This window comes from Bos indicus, chromosome 17 (genome assembly GCF_029378745.1).
Source record: "Bos indicus isolate NIAB-ARS_2022 breed Sahiwal x Tharparkar chromosome 17, NIAB-ARS_B.indTharparkar_mat_pri_1.0, whole genome shotgun sequence".
Lineage (NCBI taxonomy): Eukaryota > Metazoa > Chordata > Mammalia > Artiodactyla > Bovidae > Bos > Bos indicus.
In genome coordinates, this window is record NC_091776.1 from 45,357,331 (window position 1) to 45,382,138 (window position 24,808).

The window sequence follows — 24,808 nt, forward strand, 5'->3', positions numbered from 1 at the left end:
TAGACGGGGCCTGACAGACGCCTGGACGAAGGCCCCAGCCCCAGCCCCGACATCGTCTGCCAGCGCTTTCCTGCAGCTGCCCTCACGGATGACTCTGGACATCAGAGGATGCGGGCCCACGACGGACACCCCACCCCACAGTGCTGTCAGTGGGTGTCCTGCTGGCGTTGGTCCAAGTCATCCTTTTCTTGCCAAGAATCTTTGTCTGGCTCATGCTCCCAGTTCCTTCACAGTGGAACAGCTAAACAGTGGCCCTGAACCCAGCAACAGAGGCGTACAAATAGCAGACAGAATGGAAGTCACGGTCGGTGCCCACAGGTCTAAGGACACAGAACCCAGATATTGTGAAGAAAATGAAGGACCATGTAAAAACAAAACAATTTTTGCAGGTTCAAAAAAACCTATAAAAGAGAGGTGACAAATTGGGAGAAAATTACTTACAAAGTAAATAATACAGAAAGGGGTGCTTATTGTGCAATAAGCAAGTCAATAGCAATAAAGAGCCAAAGCACAGGGCTGGTTTGCAGAGGAGAAATACAAAGGGATTTATAAATACAGAAGTTGCTCAATCTTGCTCATAATTAAAGAAACGAGATGAAAATGTGAGAACTTTTCATCTCTCTGATTCAGCCAAGGTGACGTGTGAGTCACACTGCTTTGATGCGGATGCTGAAAAGACACTCATGTTTGACTGCAAAGAGCCCTTTCTGGAGGACAATTATTTGCATCAAAATCAAAAGGGTATGTACCCTGAGACTTCCACTGCAGACTCCGTGGTACCTGTGTGCTTAGGTGATGTCTGTTCCAGGATGTCCAGTGTGGCTGTCATGCGGGGACTGTTCAGACAGCAGGAAAAAAAGAGGACGCCCCGACGTGCAAGCCCCGGGTCTGTGCACCAGGCTTGTGTCTGCTGGATGGTGGTGGCCAAGGTGGGGCCTTAAATGCTGACAGGGCACCGTCACAAGGCAAGCCCGTAGGACAAAGTACAGAACTCCACAAAGCACAGCACGCCACTGCCATGCACAGGGACAGGTGTGTGAGACACGGGCGTGCATGCGTGTCCAACGGGCAGCAGGACCACAGCCGCAGCGGGAAGTGGCTCCGCGCCCTCAGTTCTGCGCGCACCCGGGCTCGGCGCCCCGGCCGTGTCCTCCTCCAACCTGGCCTTGGACAGTCGTTTCCCAGGGGTGTGTCGTTTTCTTCCTGACCATCCTCAGCAAGACCCCTGGAAAGGCGTCTGCTTTCTGAGAAGGAACATCTCAAGGATCCATTTTCTGGTTCTGGAAAGTTGGCAGAACCAGGATGAATTCCGACTTTGGCACAGGGGGGTGTGTGAGTGAACGGTGTGGAACCTTCTTACTGGGAGGATGAAGGTCAAACCATGGACAAGAGACAGCAGGCCCTCGCTGCTGGCACTTTAAGTAAGGCACAGGCATCTGCGCACACCCGGGGCCGTGGGTCCTCTGCAGAGAAAGGCCCGCGTGACACAAGCAAGGTGGCCTCTCGTGGCTGTGGCCGAAGCCTACAGTGGGGTGAAAACACGAGGTATGCGGGCCAAGCGAGCAGGGTTCAGTGAAAGGATAGCTGTGTTCGGCACCATCCATCTGAGCGAACGTGGAGGACACAGGTGCTAAAGATAGGAACCCACCCATACAGCGATGCCCTGCCTGGCAGAGGCAGGCTGCTTGCCTCTCCTGCTCTGCGGGGAGCGGAGACGGCGGTGGCCCTGCGCCCTGGTGCAGGGAGTGCTGAGCTCTGACCACAGTCGGGGGTGCAGGAGCCAGGGGTCGGGGGTAGTGGTGGTTGTATGCCTGGTAGGGGTGTTGTCAGACTGGCAAAACCAACAGCCATCCCCACGTCCCCTGATGCCCACGTAACAAGTGTTAGAGGCCAATGATAGACGACAAACAGTAAAAAAACTCACAAGCCAGACAAGGAAGAAACTGCCCACAGTTACTAGCTAAAAAAGGTGTTTTCCTCCCATTTTATTTGATAATACATTTTCACAGAAACATGATATTATTTACAAATATACAGGTAAGAGACTGCTGGTCAAAAATCTTAAACTGAAAATGTCATCAAAAAGTAATTTACAAAACCCGCCAACTGTCCAGGAGCCCCGGGGGGGATGGTCTGTGCAGGTCGGGGCTCTCTGCTCTGCCGGCTTTGGGAGCCCAGTCGCCCAGTTGCCCGAGGCCTGTGTCTCAGGAGGCGCTGGTCTGCATGTTTTTGGAAGCTGCTAGCATCGCTCTTACTTTGGCCATGAGGTCCTGTGTGAGAAGAGACAAGGTGAGGTGAAGACAGAGGAGACTGGGAGCAACGTGCTGGGGGCCGTGGATGTGCTCAGGGCAGGGCTCCGTCCCAGCCCCGCTGCTGGGACCCGAGGTAGGATCACAGGCTCAGGGCCCAGGAGTCGACCACACAGGTCACCCGGGAAGGAGGATGCAGGGCTGCCCGGAGAGGGAAGCTCAGGGCTCAGCCACCCTGGGACCTCCAGGCAAGCAGCCCAGGACCCCCATCAGCACCCACGAGAGGAGAAGGAAGTGAAGGCTAGCCCCTTCATAAAAAGAAGGGAGGGAAGAGAGACCCATTCCCACCTTACCTGAGTGATTTTGCTCTGCACTGAAGAAACGATGGCTGAGGAGATCTGACCGTCCTTTTCCTGAGAAACTCCCCTAATGCAAAGAGAAAGAGAAATCGGGGGCTTAAAAATACTTCAAGCCATTTTGTTTCCAGTATCTTTAAAAAATAAAGCAACCTTATAAATGTATGTATTTTACTTGTCTATTTTATGTAACAGAAATTTGAAATATTTCATAAAATGTAATCTAACTCAAAAGATATTTTCATATAAACATCATGTAAGACACATTTACAAAATGATGAAGAAAAGGAGGGCAGCACAGAGAGCTGGCGTGCATTCAGAACCTGACCATAACCTGAGTGGGCACCTCCGGCCCATTTTTTGGACTTTTGGGGGCATGGATGTGACACACAAGTGATGATGGAGCCTGTACTCAGTTTCACCTTTGAAGAAGCCACAGCTTAGTTCTTGATTCACCCCAAGTGAGCTATGGAGAAGGCAATGGCAACCCACTCCAGTACTCTTGCCTGGAAAATCCCACGGACGGAGGAGCCTGGTAGGCTGCAGTCCATGAGGTTGCTAAGAGTCGGACACGACTGAGCGACTTAGCAGTAGCAGCAGCAACTGAGCTGTTGTCTCTGCCACTCACCCGCCAGTTTTGGGGGAGATGGGCCAAAATTCACATTCATGAAAACAGTGGGTCTACAAGCAGGAGGGGACATGATCCCAGTGCCCCTCTGGGTGGATGGGTGGGGGCGGCTTTATGAAGTGGTATTGTCTGGCAGATACCTCCCAGCAGCCAGGGCAGCCAGTCCTTGGGGAGCCACCTCGTGGGCATGGGGAGACTGTGATGGTCAGTGTGGACTCCCACGGCCCTGAAGCCTGTGTGCTCAGCAAGTTTCACCCGTCTGCTCCGGCTCAGAATGAGCAGTGGGTTGACAGGGGTTCTGGGGCTCAGTCACCGTGCACTCCTGTGCCTGCTCCCTTCCCGTGGTCACAGAGGCTCTGCAGCGGGGGCGACTCCCACCTCACACGGCCCATGTGAGGACAGAGGTGCCATCATCAGGGAACGGCTGCTGCCACATTACATCTGACGCAGGCGCTTCCCCAGGACTCGCACCCAGGTCTGGGAGGGGAGGCCCCCCACCTGCTCACGGGGGGTGGGGGGTGGGGGGTGGGGGCAGCCCAGGGTGCGGGGTGCAGGAGGCAGCCTAGGTTCTCTGACCTCTGTGTCCGCCTTAGGCTCATTTTGAGCCTAAGTGACACAGAGAGGAGGGCGTGGGAGCAGGGGTCTGGGGCTTTGCCAGCGAGCCTGTCCCGTCTCAGCTGCCCTGCGCGGCCCAGAGGTCGGGGCGGGTCACGGCGGGGCTACCTGGAGCGCTCCTGGCTGGAGCCCCGGCTCTCCACAGGAGAGATGCTGGCCGAGTGGCGGCGCGCGGGCTGCTTGCTCGGGGAGGCTGGCTGAGATCCGGCCTTGGACTTGGTCCGTGACCGTGAGCGTCTCTTCTTCTTCTTCTCGTGGGGGCTCCTGGAAGGAAAGCAGTGTTAGACAAAGGCACCGCGCTGGCTCTGAAGGAGTGCTGGGTGTATTCCAGGAGAATTCGGCAACATCCCCCTTCTATACACATTAACTCTTTTTAAGAACTATGTACATTTAACTTGAAACCTGGATGGGTGTTAACAATATAAAAGCCATGCAAGAAGTGAAATGTAGACCACCTTTGAGACAGAAGTCCTGAAGTCAGATGCCTGTGGGTTTATAACACACTCAGCGCTTTATCTGCATTTAAACACCCAAGATAAGCAACTGAGTGCTGTTTATGCTTCCTGTTCATTTATGCTGACTTAACGGGAATTTCCAGCCAGAAATGGAAAATGATTAAAACCAAGCTCTGCGAACACAAAAGCTCAGTGTGTCCTGGCCTGAGGTGGACAGTGCTCCGGGGCTGCCTGTGCTCCCGCTGGTCCCCACGGCCACGTCTCGCTGACTAGCCCACACGCTCCGAGTCACTAAGGCCTGCAATCCCACGTCAGAAATGTGCCCCCAGCTCCATCTCCCCTTTCCAGACCCTCCCCCGCCCAGAGAAGACATCCTTGAGCTTCCCGAAGGTCTCGTGCTACATTCTGCCCTGTGACCCTCCTTCTCGTGCCCCTAAAACGCCTGAAGAAAGAGGGAACGTGTGTAGATGGTGAAAGCGTGGAAGTGCACACGGGCACTGAGCCCCTCCTCTGGGCTTCCTCTCAAAGACCACCTGTTGCCAGTCCTTGAGAAGCCCACCCCAGCACACAGCACAGGGGCCTCCGCAGCCTGCCCTCTTGCTGTGACCAAGCATTTCTGGGAGACTCTTTGCAGACACAGGTCACCATGAATTTCATGAGCCTGATGCCCAAACTGTGCAGGGTGCCAGCTGGAGGGTGGATGACAGGCTCCCAGTGCTATAGTGACCCCTGAAAATATTTATTGCTCTAAACACGGACACCCCAGGTCACCGCCTGTACAGCTCAGACTCCTCCCGGCTCCTCAGGACTCAGGTAGCTTGCAGGCCCTCCCCAACCTGCAGACACCCCAGGGTCTGTCCTCACGTCCTCTCACCATTTCACCTGCCACCCGACCTGTCACTCACCAGGGTATTTCCCTGGTGCCCCTATCCGCCTTGGTAGCAGAGTGTGGGGTACAGGCAGGGCCACCCCAGGCACCTGAGGGGGCTCGTGCTTGAGTCCAGGCCCCGGTTCAGCTCCCATGGGCCCCTGGCGTAGCAGACTGCTGAGCCAGAGAAGCAAGCCGATCCTCCTGTCTGGCAGGGCACAGCTTTCTGGCTCTGCCTCAACCACAGCACCAGGGTCTGGCCCTGGGTGGTGACAGCCTGACGACTTCAGCTGCGGGAAGTGTCCCCCAGTGAGCTGGGCTGTGGGGAGGTGGCCTCTGTGCAGGCCTGGATGAAGAGAAGTGGTCGAGAAAGAAGAGGCTGTTCCTGGGGCTGGACACAGAGGTGGAAAGTGCATAATACCACAGGCCTACTTCTTATACTGCAGAGGTTTTTGTGAATTTTTGTCTATAAACAAATGTCTAGGATTTCAAAGGAAGCAGGGTTAAAAAAAAAAAAAAAAAGTGACCTCAACCCCAAATCTAGTTAAGCTCCTGGGGCTGCTGATATGAAATAAAGGTAGGTTAGCAATCCTGACCTGTAAATCACTACAACTTGATCTTCATAACAAAACTTTCCAAGTGTTTGCTTAAGGAATTAAGTAATCTAATTATTAATAGTATTATTTTAAATTGAGGTGTGCTTTACATCCAGCAAAATGCAAATGTCTGAAGTGCTATTTGTTGATTCTGGCCAAGTTGCAGACATGGTGAAACCCAGAAACCTCTCACAATCAGGGACATTCCACCATCCAGAAGGTTCTTCCACTGATGCTCTGCCATCTGCACCCCCTTCCCCTCCCTCACAGGACCCACTGCTCTGATTTCTAGCATGTATTAGGTTGGTGCAAAAGTAATTGCAGTTTTGCACTGCTGAACTTTGCTGTTTGACACTGGAATACATTCTTAAAAAAATGCAGTTTTGTTATATACATCATTTTAACACACATTTCTTGCTTTATGTTTTTTTTTGCTAATGACTTATTACTTGCTATTTATATTTATTTTAGAAATGATGTGAGATAAAGAGCAAATTTGAGCGATTTTCTTATTAGAGTTCAAAATGGGTCATAAAGCGTCGGAGACAAGTCACAACATCAACAATGCATTTAGCCCAGGAACTGCTAACCAAAGCACAGTGCAGTGGTAATTCAAGAAGTTTTGCAAAGGAGAGGAGAGCCTTGAAGATGAGGAGTGCAGTGGGCGGCCGTTGGAAGCTGGCAACGACCAACTGAGAGGATCACTGATCCTCTTACAACTACCCGAGAAGCTGCCAAAGAACTCAGTGTTGACCATTCTACAGTCTTCTGGCATTTGAAGCAAATTGGAAAGGTGATAAAGCTTGTTAAATGGGTGTCTCATGAGCTGACCGCAAGTCAAAAAAAATTGTCCTTTTGAAGTGTCATCTTCCCTTATTGTACACAACAACAATGAACCATTTCTTAATTGGACTGTGACATGCCACAAAAAGTGGATTTTATACAACAAGTGGCGACAACCAGCTCAGTGGCTGGACCAAGAAGAAGCTCCAAAGCACTTCTCAAAGCCAAACTTGCACCAAAAAAAAAGTCATAGTCACTGTTTGGTGGTCTGCTGCTAGTCTGATCCACTACAGCTTTTTGAATCCTGGTGAAAACCATGACATCTGAGAAGTATGCTCAGCAAATGGATGGGATGCACTGAAAACTGCAACACCTGCAGCCGGCACTGGTCAACAGAACGGGCCCAGTTCACCTGCACTACACCCGGCCGCACGCTGTGACCAGCGCTTCAGAAGTTGAACAAACTGGGCTACGAAGTTCTGCCTCATCCGCCATATTCACCTGACCTCTTGCCAAGTGATTACTGCTTCTTCAAGCATCTCAACAACTTTTTGCAGGGAACATGCTTCTGCAACCAGCAGGACGCAGAAAATGCTTTCCAAGAGTTGGTTGAATCCCGAAGCACAGATTTTTATGCTATAAGAAGAGACAAACTTATTTCTCATTGGCAAAAGAATGTGTTGATTATAATGGTTCCTACTTTGATTATATACTGTATGAATCTGCCTTCATACAGTTTAGGCTTTCTCCTGTTAACCGATACCTGAGTTGTTGCCAATTTTGGCAATTACAAATCAAGTGGGCATTTGCGGGCAAATGTTTATGGGGAGTGGACACCTGGGACCAGCAGAGTCGGGCCCTGGAGCAGTACATGCGGAACTCTGTAAGAAACCGCCGAACTGTTTCCCAAGTGCTGTACCACCCTGCCCCCGCCTTGCAGCTACGTCTCAGGATTACGGCTGCTCACACGCTTGTCGACACTTACTACGTAATACCGGGCTTGCTTATTTCCAGCTATTCCTGTCAGTGTAAACAGCACTGCATTGTGGTTTTAATCTGCATTTCACTAACAGATGACTAATGAAGCTAAGCATCTTTTCATACCCTATCTTCACTGGCTATTTAAATATATTCTTTTTCTCATGCACAGTATTTATTAGTTGTTTATTTATCAAGAGAAACTATTCCGTAGCCCAGATATTCATGGTTCATACTTTAGGAACACAGATCAAGTGACTAACTACCACGGAACTCAACCCAAAGAAATCCTTTACATTCCCAAATCACTCTGCACTCTGAAAGACACCAGCCTTCCTCATCTCCTCCAGATCTTTTATGGAATCACAATTTGTGTAGGAAACCGTGTATGCCTTCTTTCCTGATTCACCCACAGCAAACTTAAGAGAAAAACTCAACTCCCAGGCACACAGTAAATGCTACAGCAATATCAAGTCGCAGATGCTTGACCAGAAGGCTGTGCATCCAAGCGCCCATCAGAGAACTGGAAGCCATGGTAGTTTTTCTCCCTGACAGCTCAACAACAACGTCCTTCCACACTGATGGAGACGAGGCCCTTAAATATATTCTGTCATGAAACATCTTTCAGGCAGTCTGCCCCTTTTCTATGGGGTTGTCTTTTCGGTATTGACACAGGCCTTTGTCAAAGATACACACTGCAAATATTTCTCCCCATCTGGGGCCTGTCAATGAAGTTTAACTGTGCCTTTTGAATGAAATTTTTAATTTCAATGAAGTCAAATTTATAATCTTTTCTTCTTACGGTGGAATTGTCTATATCCTCAAGATTCTCTGGCACTTCATTAAATGTATTCTCCTTATTTTCTTAAAAACACACACACACACACACACACACACACACACACACAGAATGGTTTCAGTTTTCACATTTAGGTCTGTGATACATTTTAAGTTAAACTTGGTATATGGGGTACAGGTCACTGTTCTTCCACTTTGGTATCCAGTTATTCAAGCAAATTTTGTTGAAAAGACTTTCCTCACTGTGCTATTTTGGCTCTTTACCTCTTAAAGGTGTACAGCACATACTGTCTGATTGATGAAGCTTTCTAGTAAGTCTTGAATTAGTAGTAAAAGTCCTCCAATTTAGTTTCAAAGTTTTTTTCTTTTCTTTCTTTTCTAATTTCCTTTTGTTTTTGGCTGCGCCGGGTCTTTGTTGCTACACGCGGGCCTTTCTCCACTTGGGCGAGCAGGGGCTGCTCTCTCGCTGAGGAGCAGGCTTGCGGCTTCTCTTGTGGAGCGTGGGCTCTAGAGCGTGAGCTTCAGCAGTTGTGGCTCGTGGGGTTAGTGGCTCTGTGGCATGTGGGATTTTCCTGGACCAGGGGTTGAACCCGTGACTCTGGCAATGGCAGGACTCTCAACCACTGGACTACCAGGGAAGTCCTCAAGGTTGTTCTGACTGCTAGTCAGTTTGCCAATACCTACAAGAAGCCCATGAGAGCTTTGATTGGGACTGTATTGGATCTACAGATCAATTTGTGGAGAAGAGCATCTGACTAATACCAAGCCTTCCAATCCATGAATACGGAGTTTCTCTCCATTTCTTTAAGTTTCCTAAACATTTTCTCTGAAATGTTTTATGGTTTTTCATTGTAGAAAGATCTTACATGTTTCCTTACACTAATCCATATGTAGTTTGCTTTTCTGATACTGTTATGGATGGTATTGCTTTTAACTTCATTTTTTAATTGTTTTATGCTGCTGCTGCTAAGTTGCTTCAGTCACATCCGACCCTGTGCGACCCCATAGGTGGCATCCCAGGGATGGCAGCCCACCAGGCTCCCCCATCCCTGGGATTCTTCAGGCAAGAACACTGGAGTGGGTTGCCATTTCTTTCTCCAATGCATGAAAGTGAAGTCGCTCAGTTGTGTCCGACTCTTAGCGACCCTATGGATTGCACGCCAACAGGCTCCTCCGTTCATGGGATTTTCCAGACAAGAGTACTGAAGTGGGGTGCCATTGCCTTCTCCGTGTTTTATGCTAGTATACAGAAATAAGAGGTTCCTTAAGATTTACATAATTACGTAGAAGATAGTTTTACATTTTCCTTTGCAATCTTTATGCCTTCTATTTCTTTTTCTTGCCTTACTGTCATGGCTATGAATTCTATTACACAGCAGACACCCTGGCCTTGTCTCTCATCTCAGAGGAAGGCACTAGGAAGTGTGATGTTAGTTGCAGATTTTTCAAAGATGCCCTTCAGGAATTCCCTGGTGGTCCAGCGGTTAGGACACCACCTTTTCACTGCCGAGGGCCAGGGTTCAATCCCTGGTTAGGGAACTAAGTTCCCAAAAGCTGCTGGGTGCAGCAAAAAATAAAATTGGATGGAAAAGATTTCCTTCTATTCCTGCTTTTGCCAAAAATATCCCCCCCCTCCATTTTTCTTTTTAATGAATGGGTGATCAACTGTGTCAAATACTTTTTTCTGCATCCATTGAGATGTCATATGATTCTCTTCAATTTTTTTGTCAACACTGTGAATTACAACGACTGGTTTTTGAATGCTAAAGAACTCTGCACTTCTGAGACAAATCCCATTTGGTCCCGATGTATTGGTTATTATCCTTTTAGTAAACTGCTACACTCAAATCAGCTAACATTTTGTTAAGAATGTTTGCACTTCTTTTCCTGAGAATATTAGTTCATGACTACATCTACACCCCCTGACAAAACACACTCCACACCACACAGATGTGCACACACGTGGCCATCTGCTTCAGGGTGGGCTCATGAAGTGTTCTCCTGTTTCCTTCGAAGTGTCTATAAATATACTGTGTTCTCCTTTTTCTTGAATGTTTGTTAGACTCTACTGATAGAAGTCATCTGGGCCTGAGTTTTTTGGAAGTTTTAAATTATAAATGAAATCCCTTTAGCAGGTATGGAACTATTTAGACTTTCCATTTCTTCTGTTGTCCGTTTGTAGTTGGTTTCTTTCAAGGAGATTTGTCCATTTCACCTAAATTGTTAAGTTTATTGGCATGGTATTTATTTCCTTATTATTCTTTTAATATCTATTGGGTCTTTCATTCTTGATCAATCTAAAAACAGATTAATCAATTAAAAAAATCATTTTCAAAGAACCATCATTTGGTTTTACTATTTTCCTCTGTGAGTCTGTTTTCTGTTTTGTTGATTTCTGATCTTACTTTTATTACTTCCTTGCTTCTACTTACTTTTGGTTTAATTTGTTCTTCTTTTTTCTAGCTTAAGACAGAAGATTAGATCACTGTTTTTAGACTTTGCTCTTTTTTTAATATAAACATTTAAAGCTAGTAACTTCTTTCTGAGCACAACTGCACCCCACAGACTTGAGTGTCACATTTTCATTATTATTCATTTCAAACTATCTTCTACTTTCTCTTGTGATTTCTTCTTTGACCTATGGGTAATTTTCAAATATGTTAATTTTCAAATATTTGGGATCTTTCCAGATATCCTTTTACAGATTTTTATACTTAAAGTCGGCCTTCCTAGGTGGTGCTAGTCGTAAAGAACCCGCCTGCCAATGCAGGGACATAAGAGACTCAGGTTCAATCCCTGGGTTGGGAAGATCCCCTGAAGGAGAACATGGAAACCCAATCCAGTATTCTTGGCTGGAGAATCCCATGGACAGAGGAGCCTGGCGGGTTGCAGTCCATGGGGTTGCACAGAGTCGGACACGACTGAGCAACTTAGCACACACACACACTTAGTCATGTGGTCGGAAGACACACTCTGTGTTATGTGAACGTACTGGCACTAATTCAGTGGTACAGAGAATGGTCTAGCTTGGTGACTGGCCCGAGCACGCCACGACGCACACGCCATGCGAGTGCGTGCCTCACTGCAGGGCGTAGTGTTCAGGTGGTTGATGCTCTGCTCACGTTTGCTGCATCTGTACTGCTATACTGCCTGCCTTTTTCCCTTTAATTCTTTCAGTTTCTGTTTCAAGTATTTTAAAGCTTTTATTCAACACTCACATTTAAAACATTATGTGCTCATGAAGAACTGATCCCTTCATCATTATGAAAAGGCCTTCTTGATTTCTAGCACCACTGCTTCAAGTCTATGTGGTCTTCTATTAAAACAGCCATATTGCCTTTCTTCTTATTAGCCCTGTATGGTGTATCTTTTTTCAGTCTTTTAGATTTCACAGTCTTTGTGTATTTCAGGTGTCCCTTAAGCAGCTTAGTATTAGGTTTTGCACTTTAATGTAGTCTGAATTTCTGCCTTTTAACTAGAGCTTTTAGTCTACTTACATTTAATGTAATTATTTGTACAGATGGTGTTAACAATCTCTTTTGCCTTCCAGTTGTCTATTTGTTCTTTTCCCTTCCCCTCCCCACTTTTCTGCTTTCTTTTGCATTAATAAAGCATTTTAATGTTCTCTTTAACAGTCTCTATTAGATTTTTAGCCTTTCTTAACTGGTTGCTCTACAACCTTTAACAGTCATAGTCTACAATGAATTAATAACATCTCATGTATGATGTAACCCACTCCAGTCTTCTTGCCTGGAGAATCCCAGGGACGGCGGGGCCTGGTGGGCTGCCGTCTATGGGGTTGCACAGAGTCGGACATGACTGAAGTGACTTAGCAGCAGCAGCATGTATGATGTAAGAACTGTAGAACAGCAGTATATTCCCACTTACTTGATAAACATTTACTGATGTGTTCAGAGCAGTGATGAGCTGGAGGAATTCAATGCTAACCACCCCCTCCCCAATCAATCACTAACTATTTACTGTTATAAAGTAACGGGGACTTCCTGTTGGAGTATATGGTAATATGATTTGGCTAAACATTTTCATGAATTTTACTTTAAAAAATATTCACTCTACCCAAATTTAGATTTCTAAACACTCACTAAAAGGAACCATGATTCCTAGGAGAAATGACTGACCCCAGGTCCGAGGTAGGGGAAGCAACAGCTAAACCTAGAGTATCTTGGGTCAAAAGTGACAAAGTGCTCAAGGAACAACGGGGTCAAATGTGAGACGATGTCACCATCAAATGGAATATAATGGCAATGGATTATTATGCAACCAATATAAAACAAATTCCCCAAACCCCAAATCCACAATGATACTAAACAAAGGGTGGGGTGTCTTTAGAGAAAAAATGAGGAGAAAGTCGATGGCAGCAGACATTCACACTGTGCAGCGCCGCCCACAGACTACCTGCCAGTTCAAAGAGGAAAAGGCAAAAGCAAGTGCAACCTTAACCAAGCCATCAAACTCAGAGTCACTAGTAACGGGGCAAAGGGACACGTGTGCATCTGTGTGATACCATGGGAAGTCACACGGCAGCATTTATACAGTATACAGTACTCTTGCCGCAGATACTTAACAGCAACACAGCCAAGAGGACAAAGTAAGACAAACCCAGAGTGTGGGGTCTTCAATGACCTGGACTGGCCTGGACTCGTGTAAGTCATGAAATACATACATAGAAAGGTGGGAGGGAGGGAGAGAGAGAGAGAGGAAAGCAAATGTGGGAAAAACATTAACAGTGAATTGAGCTACAAGCTTCACGCAGATGGCTGTTCACTGTACTATTTCTAAGTAAATTAAAAACTTTCTAGTAAGTTAAAATTAAAAAAAAAAAAGTCAGCGAAAGAAGCATTGCATTCAATGATCAGCTTGTAGGAATAATCCTTCAAATCTGGGAGGAGGCACTTTCCCCTCAGTTGGGGGACCTGATGGGATTAGTCGCCCTGACTTGGTGCATAATTAGCTACCTGCTGCTGTACTGAAGCAGAGACCCCCTTCTCCGCCCCAGCAGCTACTCTGAGTAGAAGGACAGAGGGAACAGCCTGACTGTTGGGTTTATATAACTTGCCCTCTAAAAAAACATATTCTGGACCTAGAGACAACTCTAGGTTTCTCATAGCTTTTCTTCTAAGGAGCAAGCGTCTTTTAATTTCATGGCTGCAGTCACTATCTGCAGTGATTCAGGAGCCCAGGAAAAGAAAGTCTGTCACTGTTTCCATTGTTTCCCCATCTATTTGCCATGAGGTGATGACAAACCTAGATAGATTAAAAAGCAGAGACATTACTTTGCTGACAAAGGTCTGTCTAGTCACAGCTATGGTTTTTCCAGTAGTCATGTATGGATGTGAGAGTTGGACGATCAAGAAAGCTGAGTGCCAAAGAATTGATGCTTTTGAACTGTGGTGTTGGAGAAGACTCTTCAGAGTCCCTTGGACTGCAAGGAGATCAAACCAGTCCATCCTAAAGCAAATCAGTCCTGAATATTCATTGGAAGGACTGATGCTGAAGCTTCAATACTTTGGCCACCTGATGAGAAGAACTGACTCATTAGAAAAGACCCTGATGCTGGGAAAGATTGAAGGCAGGAGGAGAAGGGGATGACAGAGAATGAGATGGTTGGATAGCATCACCAACTCGATGGACGTGAGTTTTAGCAAGGTCCAGGAGTCGGTGATGGACAGGGAAGCCTGGTGTGCTACAGTTCATGGGGTTGCAAAGAGTCAGACGTGACTGAGTGACTGAACTGAACTGGGAGACAACTCAGTTTATAATCACCACCATGAAATTGACCAGTAATCATGCACATGTTCAACTCTTCTGGGTTCCCCCTGAATCCACCACTGCCCACAGCCCCTCAGAGTCAGGTCACAGGATTAATCCCATCCACCAGGGCAGGGCAGCTGGGCCCTGTAGTGGGATGAATCTTGACTTCTTTTGTCTGACTTAAAGTTCCGATGATAACACAAGCTCTGATGAATCCTAATATAATTACCATAGTCTCAAGTGATAGCTCTTTTAATGCAATGGCTAATTTTGAGGGTAAAGCAAGAACTCTTCTGTTAGGAGAGATTTTCGGCTACAAGGAATTAATTTTAGACCATGCCCTTTACATATACCAAGGGTGATGATAAATTTCAAATGTCAATTACTTGAATAAGGAATAAAATTTAAAATGGACTTCACTTTTCATCATGTTATCCTGGAACAGTCACGTACGCTTAGTGAGGGATTTCTAAGGCACAAAATGAAATTTATAAACAGACGGAATGAGTCTGTACATGAAGCCTTTGCTGAAATATATTAGCTTCACAGCTCTTTTCTGATTTTTCTGTTTTTACTGTTTTAAGAAAATGAGATGACATTTTATCATTTAATGGAATGATCACATAACTAGCCAGACTGCAGGAACATTATTTGGCTAGCAATGCCTTTTAGAACTCTTCCTGTTAAGGGCAGTGCTGATGGAGGCGGGCCTCTGAGGCAGGTTTGGGTGATGGTTGGGTTCATTTGCCCAAGAATGGCAGACACCTGAAATTCAGATCTGTCCTCTGGAAGGCTCCAGAAGGTTCTGGAACTCTGGATGTCCTGACACACACAAACACTAAGCAGCATAGTCTCATGCAATCTGAGACTACGATGGGCAACAATGGCATCCTGCCTGTTTCTGGATGCCTCAGTCGCTGGGACAGCAATACTCCTGTCCACCTACAACAGCTGGGGCCTGCTTAATTCCAGAGCCAGGGCACAAAAAACAACAAGCCTCATTTCTGGGGCAAATGGAAATACAGAAGCCAAGTGACTTAAAGTATTCAGGTGGCACCTCCCACAATGGACGGGATGGTCTCCAGATGGCAATGCTTAGCTGAGAGGGAAACGCCCACTGGTCCACCAGCCACCAGCCCTGCTCCTGGCTTGGATTCTGTGTCTTCTCAAGTCAGTGGTGGTACTGGGGCCTCTGGTGGCAGAGGTCAGCCCTAGAGCTCTCTCCCAGGGAGCGAGAGCGGGGGCCCTGGCTTGCTGAGTGTCAGAGGCCCAGACCAGGGGCGGCGGTGATGTGGGAACCTGGCTCTCTCACCCTCCTCGACAGGTCTCTTCCAGTGGTCAAGGGGTCAGAGGACGGACCCTGTCCCTGCTCTCAGGCCCACTCCTGGGAGCCGAAGCTGGGGCCTGGTCCTGAGCAGCAGGGACCTACTTGAGACTTGAACTTCTGATTTTCCTTGACACTCATCCCTACTGTCCTTTCCCTTCTCGACAGGTAGAGGATAAGGTGCTGTGTGTGGGGGGTCCAGAGGAGCACCTAGACTTGGGGAAAATGGAGACCCCATGACCCACTGCAAAGACAGATGGTCCCTGGCTCTAGCATGGCAAGTTCCCCTCTGCCTGTGAGAGTTCCAGAGCAGTGGAAACGCTGCCAGGATGACTCAGGATCAGTCAAAGTAACTGCTTCCCTGGTTCCCGACAGCTCTGTGCTGTGGATGTGGAAGCCCCACCTTCCCAGTACAGGTCCCACGTCTGCGAAAGCTTGGTTGCCTACCTGGACCGGGTCCGCTTCCTGCTGACTCCAGGGCTGTTACTCATCCGGTAGGCGGTGGGGACACTCCTGTCCTCCCGTCGTCTCTCGGGGGAGTGCGCTCGTCTCCGAGGGGACCGGGACCGGGACCTGGGCAGAGGAAGGCGGGCCTTTCAGTTCTCTGTGTGTGGGGGCAGGGGAGCACCTCCACCACTGAGGTGGCGGCCAGCCCTGGCCTGTCCTCTGAGGCCCGCCCCCAACCTCCCTACTCTTGCCGACCCAGAATGGGATCCAGGCTCAGGGGCAGAGTGCTTGTCACGCCAGTGCTAAACTTCTAACCGGGGCACAACTAATGCTGAGGCTGGAGCCATGTGCTCTTGGCCGGCAGCGGCCAGCTCCCCGCCTGGGCGTCTCCCTGCAGGTCTTGGTGGACGCGGGCCTGCTGCTGCTCTTCCTCCCTCTTGCCTTTGCCCTAAAAAGTTCAGCTCACTGATATTTCTATCAAAATTAGGGATGGAAAGGCATTGAGACTCTAGTGAGTTTTTCTACTTGTTCTGAATACTGGCAAGAGGAAGAAACTAAAAAGAATAAAGTTAGAAGGTGACTTGAAATTTCTCCTGTGTGCACTCATCTTATGGGCTCTTAGCATGAAGAACAGGCTGCAGGCCCACTGGCAGGAAGCCTAAACCTTCAATCCAATTCAGACCATGCCATTCCCGCGAAAATTTTGGCTAAATCATTTGTTTCTGAGATTTCTAATGTTTTACTCTCCCCTTTCCTGTGCCTGGAAAAGGACTATTCTATTCATGCAGTGTCCCACAGACACCAGCACATAGAGCTCCAACTCCAGACCCTCACCTGTGGGGTCAGGTCCTTAAGAAGAGACCTTTAATAATAGGGTTAGGACTCTTATTTAAGTTTTTTGTCCATTCAGTGAAAATACTATTTTGGGGAAATCTGAAATAAGCAGATATCTGAGCAAAAAAACAAACAAACAAAAAAAACCCCCCAAAACCAAAACAATTTATTTCTGTTCTGTTTCTATGACAACACACTCAAAACCAATGTAAAGAAGAGATGTTTTGATTTTTGTCATCTAAAAATATTCTACACTGAATCATTCCAGTTACAACCAAACCTCCCAAACAACACACATGGTTGTTGCAAAGATCAGCCTGTAATCACATTCCACCCTCTGTGTCATGGAGAAAACCCTGAGTCATTCCTGAAAAAACACCACAACCACAGAATGAACCTGCTCCGGGATCAACTCCCCTCGACTCTGGGGCTCCTCCCACACAACTGCTTCTCAGCTTATACAGCGGTTTTGATTTTCCAGACCTTTCCTAAGATTTAAGTAACAGATTACAAAGGTGAGGTCAGTCAGACACCTTGACATTTTACCAGGTTTCCCCTCAAAAGAGCTCCAGGAGGCAAATCTGCTCGTGGTCGAAGCTGCCTGATAACTGTCCCGCTCTGCTGCTGCTGCCACTGCCGAGCTGCTCTGACAAGGCTCCGTGCTCAGCGTCCCTGGGGAGGCTGTGGGTCTGTGATATGGAGGTACACACTTCACATTCAGAATAAAATGTGCTGAGCTGGGCAGCACTAGAACCCTGAAAAAGGGCTCTGCTTAATCAAAACTATCGCACCTATGGAACGCTCAGACGCAGAATTCTACAATAAACTCAATAATCAGGAAAATGGATTAGTTTTTAATGTTTGCAAATTCGTAACTTTGAAATACAATACCATTTAGCGGTGGCTATGAGTATTAGATTTCTTTAAAGTGAAGAGGCTGTTACCAGTAGATTTCAAGTTATCTGGGAAAAAAGCCCATCTCAGAATTATGGGCCATGAGCTATGCCAGATAACACTTGGGTTTTATTTTGATTAAAGAAGCTCTAATGTTTTTATTCTATTAAGTAGGCTCTTAATATTGCTACCACGACACAGTTCAAGAAACAGGAATTCCATTCTTTCCTTAAATCATCTGTATAACGTGACCAGAGGCCTTCTTATAGAGATGCAATAGTCTGAATTCAAAAAACTTCAAGCATAATGCAACTTGGATATTTTTTTCTTAAATAATAATAACAGTTTGTTGTCAAATAAAAGCATAAGGAAACCTTTTGTCTGAATGATGAGATATTTATAAATAGCTGCTTCTACCAGTGTTTAACCACATCTGCGACCCACTTCTCCATTCCTGTTACTTCACTGCTCACAGGTCCTCATGGAACCCAACGAGTGTCACTGGTGCCCTGGCAGCAAGGATCCGGCACCAACTGGCTTGAATAACCAAGAGGATCCCAGGTTTTACTTCTTTTAACTTTTGAACTGTGGACCCAACTTCACTCACAAATCCTTCCTCCTCTCTTGAGGGGCTAGTGTCTCCACAGCTTTTCTCCCCAACACTATTATCAATGGCTGTGGCTCTGTCTGGGGTTACGACTCACTTCCTGGAAACCAGCATGTGAACTGTCTCCTCGTGGGAACATCAGTGTCCCACGTTCCTTCAAAGATCAGGATCAGGAGATAAACCACTCACTCACTGACTAGATATGCAGTTTATCAGTGGAAGAAGTGAGGAATTACAAATTTCAAACTAAAATATGACCCCAATTTGGCCCACCTGAGTTCTTTTTGAACATTAAATGTAACTGTTACAAAAGCCACGTTAACCTCCAGCCTCTCCTTGAGTGAAAGCCCTGAGGGAACTTTACTTCAGGAAGTGACACAAGGGCCCATTATCCTCCACAGAGAACACCCCAAAATGTGGGGGTGCAGAGTTCTACCTAGAAACCTCCCCTTAGACACAAACTAACCAATGAAATGACACCACAGGTGATCTTATTAAAAGCTTTACAAATAAATTGAATTTCAAGCTTTAGTCTCATTGAGTTTAGTTTTAAAATACCTAAACTATTAAAACTGGATTTTAATTTTAGGCAGTAAATTGCATGAATACATCTTTATCCCATTAAGATATAAAACCTAATGTGATATAAAAGCAGAAAACAACAGAGAAAGAAGTCTTATACTTTAATCAATGTTGATTTAAAAGACACTAAATACTGCCTTGCGGTAATCACTGTGCTTTCTGAGAAGCAACAGACTGATTTCCAAAACTAAAGATTTTTCTATGACTAATTCACCTTTGGAGAGCCCGAGTCATCAGTAATTTAGACATACTTGATAAATGGGACTTCAACCACACAAGCATTAATATATTAACATAAAAATTACTTATGATAGTAAAGCTTTTTAATCTTAACTTTCTACATTTTACATAGGACTTTAGTAATTTAATATACAAAAGAAAATATATTTCAACTGTAGCATCCTACCCCAAGCAGAAATATTAACAAAAGTCATTTTACTTGAAGCTGGCAGTAGTCTTTTTAAAACAATCGATTAAATTGTGTCAGGCCCAAGAAACAGTCTGATATATCCTATGTAGACATTATGTCTGTAATGGGTTATTCTATCTGAAAAGACAGTTAAAGAAATAATTATGATAGTTATCATTAGCAACCTCAATATTTTGGTTAAAATTTAATTTTTTTCTTTTACATTTCAAACAATTCATATTACCAAGAACACCAACCTCCCTCATTTCATAACTGCTGTATTCGAAATTCAGTTGGGTCCCTAGAAATTATTAATGTGAGCTTGGATTAAGAAAGCAGGTCTATAACCAGCTTAGAAAAATATATAGTTTTATCAGATAAAACTCACTCTTCTCAGAAATAAAAGCTGAGGCAGGATCCTACTTGGTGAAGGTACTTATGTCGCTGGGACCCAGAGACCAACCACAGGACAGGTGGGCTCCTCCATACATCCAACCAGACCTGAAACCCACTTCAGCGCCCTGAGTTCAGAGGTGGTCTGATTTCAAGCAGCATCACTGTCACATACAAGCTTTCAAGGCAAAACTTCCTGGACAAATACTTTGAAGGTTTTGTTTTCTAATAGTATTTTTAAAAAACAATTTATAATAAAGTTGCACTTTGCCTTGATACTTTATTTAAGCTGTAAAATCAAACACCAAAGATCTGCTGATTTAACTAAAGTCAGCTGATTTAACTAAAATTAACTGAAAGTATCACATAGATATTACTCTGTGTGTGTGTCTTAGTCGCTTAGTTATGTCCGACTCTTTGGAACCCCATGGACTGTAGCCTGCCAGGCTCTTTTGTCAATGGAATTCTCCAGGCAAGAATACTGGAGTGGGTCGCCATTTCTTTCCTCATAGATACTACTAAGATTTTTTTAAAAGTTTGAGAATTATGAGAATACTCAGCTCTCTTTACACATAAAATACTTTGTTGGTAAAATTAAGGTAAAATTGTCGGCCTGCCATCACAGAACTCATATTAACAATTTTTTAATCTTTTTCTTTAACTGAAAATTATACACTAAGGATTAGGATTTTGTTTCTTGCACTTGTCAGCACTGAATATATGAAAACAATATTAAATACACTTGCATATAAAATATGTAAGTCTAAACAATATAAAATACACTTGCATATAAAATATGTAAGCCTATTCTAAAATAAAAGCTATTTTAAAAATACTAACATAATATACACAATGACTTACTCTACTATAGATAGTCAATAAAAACCATGGAATCCTAGAGAGTTGAAATTCCAAGTGTTTCATGAACACTTCTAGTTCTGAACAGACCAACCTGGGGAAAAGTCTGTGGCCATCAGGTCTGACCAGATGGGTTCACCTAAGAACCAGGCACCCGCACCTACTGTTTGTCTCAGCATGCACCACGAAAACCAACTCATTTCTTACATAAGAAGCGACCTAAGGAGCCCTGAGCATTATCAGGCCCCTAGAAGGGGATTTAGGAGTAGATTATAATTTCTTCTCTTTGAGCCCTGAAATAAATGAAATCTACAAAGGATTTTACTGGGTATGGTTATTATTCATAGGGCTTGTACAGGTCTATTTACTTCCACTATATTATAAGAAATTTTTTCAAATAAGAAACCCTAGTTTTGATATATACATACAAGTTCCTGGGGACTTTCAAAAATTGGAAATATGTCAGCAAAGTTGTTCATTTAATTAAACAACAAGGTGTGTGTGTGTGAGAGAGAGAGAGAGGGAGGGAGAGGGAGAGAGAGGGAGAGCAAGGGATAGAACATATAAAGAACTAGCAAAAATGCAGAGCCAAAGATCAAATTTATTTATCGTGGAGGTAAGCCTAATTTCATTGTAGACAAGGGTAAATACTTGTCAAGCCTTGAAGGTCTGGTCTAGGTAAAAACTGGGAAGCATGTTGTTTTAGGGTATATTCAAGAAAGGCTAATGTGTATACAGTACAGTTTTTTTAAACATAAAAAATAAAAAGTATAGGGCCATCTGCATTTTTCACATGGAAAGGAAAGAAAACATCAATTGTAGAAGAAGTAGATTAGTACAAGTGCTGTGCTAGAGAAACTAAGTCCAATTGACATTCAGTAAGAAATCAGAAGGCGTGAGGTAAGTTTTAAAACTAGAAACTTGCTTTTCTAAACCTCCTGTAAGTCAGATGCTTTAAAAATCAGAAAAGCACCTGCTTCACTAAGCACTCAATTCTGTGATCCTTACAGGTTTTCGTGTTTATTATTTCTGTTGCATAAAACCTTAAGCTGCTTCCTCAAAAGCTGGCTTTTGGTGGAACAGTGACTGTTAGTGGGAGGCTGGAGAAGCAGATTGATTGAGAAAGCAGATCTGTGCCTGTGTTTCCTCCTTTACGGGCACTTGCAGGTGTTCTGCCAGTGAAGCTGAACACAGCCACAGTGCACGTGTCTCTCGTGTTGGCAGATACACATTCAAAAGGAATTAGCTTGGGAAAGTCGACTCATTCACCAAACAAAACGCCCCCGACCCTGTGAATTTTCCACACATTTTCAGCAAATACGCTAGGCTTGCTCCCAAGACCTGTTAAAAATTTAAATACCTCTCTTCTAAGAAAAACCTGGCAATAGTTGATGAATTTTGGAAAGTCAGGTTAAAAAATATTTTGAAAAGAGATTGCAGGACGCATCTCTGCGTAAAGACACGCAGGTGTGTGGGTCTGTGCTTGCGGCAAGCCGGGGGAGGGGAGCCCCGCGCCCCCTGCTGGCGAGCAGGAGCAGCGGGATCCGCCCCGCACCCGACGCCCGGCCGCGGCAGCGCCCTGCACACTCACCTCGAGCGCCGCGCTGTCCGATAGGCACTGGGAAGACAATGCTTTGCTTTTGAGTGAGACCTAGACCTGGACTTGGACGACGAATGATACTTGGGAGACCGCGATCTTGTTCGAGACCGTTTTTTGTGCTTTTTCTTTTTCCTCTCTCTTTCTTCTTCTCTCGGCGGGTCTTTGCTTCGGCTCGAGCGCCCTTCTGGAGGCTTCACGTCTAAAGTTGGCAGAGGTCTGCCTCCAGCCAGTAGAGGACAGGGCACGGTACCAGCCTCCTGGAAACAGAAGCACACGTCCGGATCTCAGCAAGGAAGATAGGCTGTTTCAAAATGTGTGTATAAGATTCCGACTTTGGCGCTCTCTCATCTGTTAGAGCAGCCCATGCCTCCGTCTGTGGCTCTAAATATACCCCCGGCATCTCTGGGAGAATGATGGCTCCTCAGAGGCCAAGAGCACGAATGCCTACCTCTCACGGCCGAGCCTTCCCGTGCAGGGTCCCGTCCCCAGCCTGCCAGGCTCTGGAGGCTGGATCTGAGAAAAGAAACGCGGCACATGGAGGGCTGTGTTAGGAAACGAGCCCCACCTGCTCTTTCCTAAATAATTGTGACTTTCCACTAAAAAGGAGATTCTTCAAATTGCTAGCACTAGGTTTTTATGCATCTCTGCTCTGCCTGAACCAAAAGAGGTTCCTTTTTGATTAAAAAAAAAAAAATTATTTGTTACTAGAACACTTTCTTTCTTTGTATGAGGTAGTGGATATTAACTTACTGTGTCGATTACTGCGTATTTTATGTAAGTCAGATCATGCCATCACCTTGAACACACAGTGCTACATGTCAACGGCTAACTGGAAAATGGTCCCTCACCATCTGGTGCTACAAGGATGAAGTCACCGGTCACTGGAGTTGCTGACCTTTGACACCCTGAAAGAAGTTCAGGGCAGAGATCAGGAAAGAGGCCCTCTGTGCTCTGGGAAAAACTGGCAGAACGTGCCTTCGGATAGTTAGACCTTTACAGGAGAAGATTCTAAGAGCGATTCTTGTACCTCCTCATGCCTGGAAAAGCACTAACATTACTAACAGAGACATCTGCTCCTCCTGATAAGCAGCCATCTTCCGCCAAAACGTGTGTTTCACTGCACATTCCGCTTCACCAAACTCACGTATACACGGACCCTGCCCCCCACCTCTCAGGAGCAGTTCCTCAGAGGTCTGACAGGCTGTCTCCCCAGGCTATCATCCTCATTTTTGTCCCAAATAAAACTTGATGTGCACCTTTTCTCAGGTGACACAATTATACCTCAGTAAAACTGAAAGTAAAAAAATAAAGCCACTAACAGGAACCACAGACAAGACAATCCCATCAACGCAACCCAGCCTTACTCCACATGTATCAACACAGCAAGGAATTTCACTTAATGGGTTATCAGTCTTCAGACCTCTGTATCCAAGTATGACAGACACACAGAGTGCACAGATCTTAGGGCTGCTGCCTACTGAACTTTCACGTCAAGACACCAGCGCATACATCCAGGAGCCACCACTCTCAGCAGTGTGCATCCAGAGCAGTCCCATTTCCAGAACTTGTTCACTACGGTCCAACCAGGAAGGCAATTACTACTCAACTTTAAAAATGATGTGGTAGTCCTATTTTATTGACATTAACATTGTCCATGTCACAATGTAAGATAAAAAAAAAAAAAAGAATTTACAAAAAACAAAAACAAAAAAGCCACACATAAGAAAACCACAAAAAACACCCCCAAACCGCATTTCATATTTGCAATTGCAGCCACCCCCTTCAGCCCTTCCCTCATCCTGAGCAAGGTCGTTTCCTTGATTCAGTTTACGTGAGTTTTAACTACAGCCAGTAAACACCATACACAGAGAGACACCGAAGAATCTGGAATTTATCATTTTGTGCCTCAGAACTTTCAAGCTGTTAAGGTTCATGAAAAAAAAAAAAAATCCCAGGCAGGGGCTGCAGCCCCAAGTGGGTGCAGCTGCTGGCGGGTGGTGGGCTCTAGCAGGCCTGGCTTCCCTTCTCCTTGGGTCCATTTGGATAAGGCCAACTGGATGAGGCAAAACAACACTTTGTGCAAATGATTCTTCTGAAGCTATGCTTCTTCCCCTGACTTGAGAGGAACCGTGATGGTGGTCTTATGGGACAGCCACCAAAGATATCGCCCCTCCGATACAGGCATGCCTAGAGAACAGGGCTGCCTTCCTGCCAGCCTCCTGTCGTTTACACTCACAACACACTGTCTTCACATCTTTCATTCACTGTGAGCTGAGAGGCAGTGGGGCTGAGAATCGCTCAAGAACAATATGCCCTGCTCCCAAAGCAGTTTATTACCACGAAAATACTCTTAGTAACCAGGCCCCCTGTGGAAGGGCACATAGCCGCCTGGTGTTCCTGTCCGGCCTTCACTCTTCTCCATCGTGGCAATGCGGCCCAGGGCATTTTTAAGGTTTTGCTTAAACTGTCTCCAGGGAAACCATTTCATCATGAGACAGTTCTTCTTATCAAAAATGTCTTTCTTACTTCAAATTATTTTAGTGCAGTAATCTGTTTCTTCCTTTTTTTTTTTTGGTGTCACTTGGCATGGCTTGAAGGATCTTAGTTCCTCAACTGGGGATCGAACCTGTGCCCCCTGCAGTGGAATCGAGGATTCTTAACCACTGGACCGCCAGGGAAGTCCTGCAATAATATTTTTTCAGGTTAAATTTTAAAATAATTGGTTGTTGTTAAACAATTCTAACATGTAGATACAAAACTTT

General features: G+C 45.6%; 1 protein-coding gene across 7 annotated transcripts in view; it reads right to left on the bottom strand.

Annotated features, from left to right (window-relative positions):
- Nucleotides 1–1,953: 1,953 nt before the first annotated feature.
- SFSWAP (splicing factor SWAP) overlaps nt 1,954–24,808 on the bottom strand; it is an 81,062-nt gene continuing 58,207 nt past the window's right edge. For 3 of the 7 annotated variants that reach the window (XM_070769332.1, XM_070769336.1, XM_070769335.1), the window contains 6 exons: nt 22,038–22,303; nt 17,237–17,392; nt 15,870–15,995; nt 3,957–4,112; nt 2,603–2,675; nt 1,954–2,270 (listed from right to left, as the gene is read on the bottom strand). In XM_070769332.1, the coding sequence (XP_070625433.1) occupies nt 2,205–2,270; nt 2,603–2,675; nt 3,957–4,112; nt 15,870–15,995; nt 17,237–17,392; nt 22,038–22,303 (843 nt within the window). In that variant the 3' untranslated portion in view covers nt 1,954–2,204. Of the gene's footprint in view, nt 2,271–2,602; nt 2,676–3,956; nt 4,113–15,869; nt 15,996–17,236; nt 17,393–19,225; nt 19,334–22,037; nt 22,304–24,808 lie in introns of those variants that run through there. The other 4 variants (XM_070769331.1, XM_070769333.1, XR_011561132.1 and 1 more) reach the window with 4 other exon arrangements.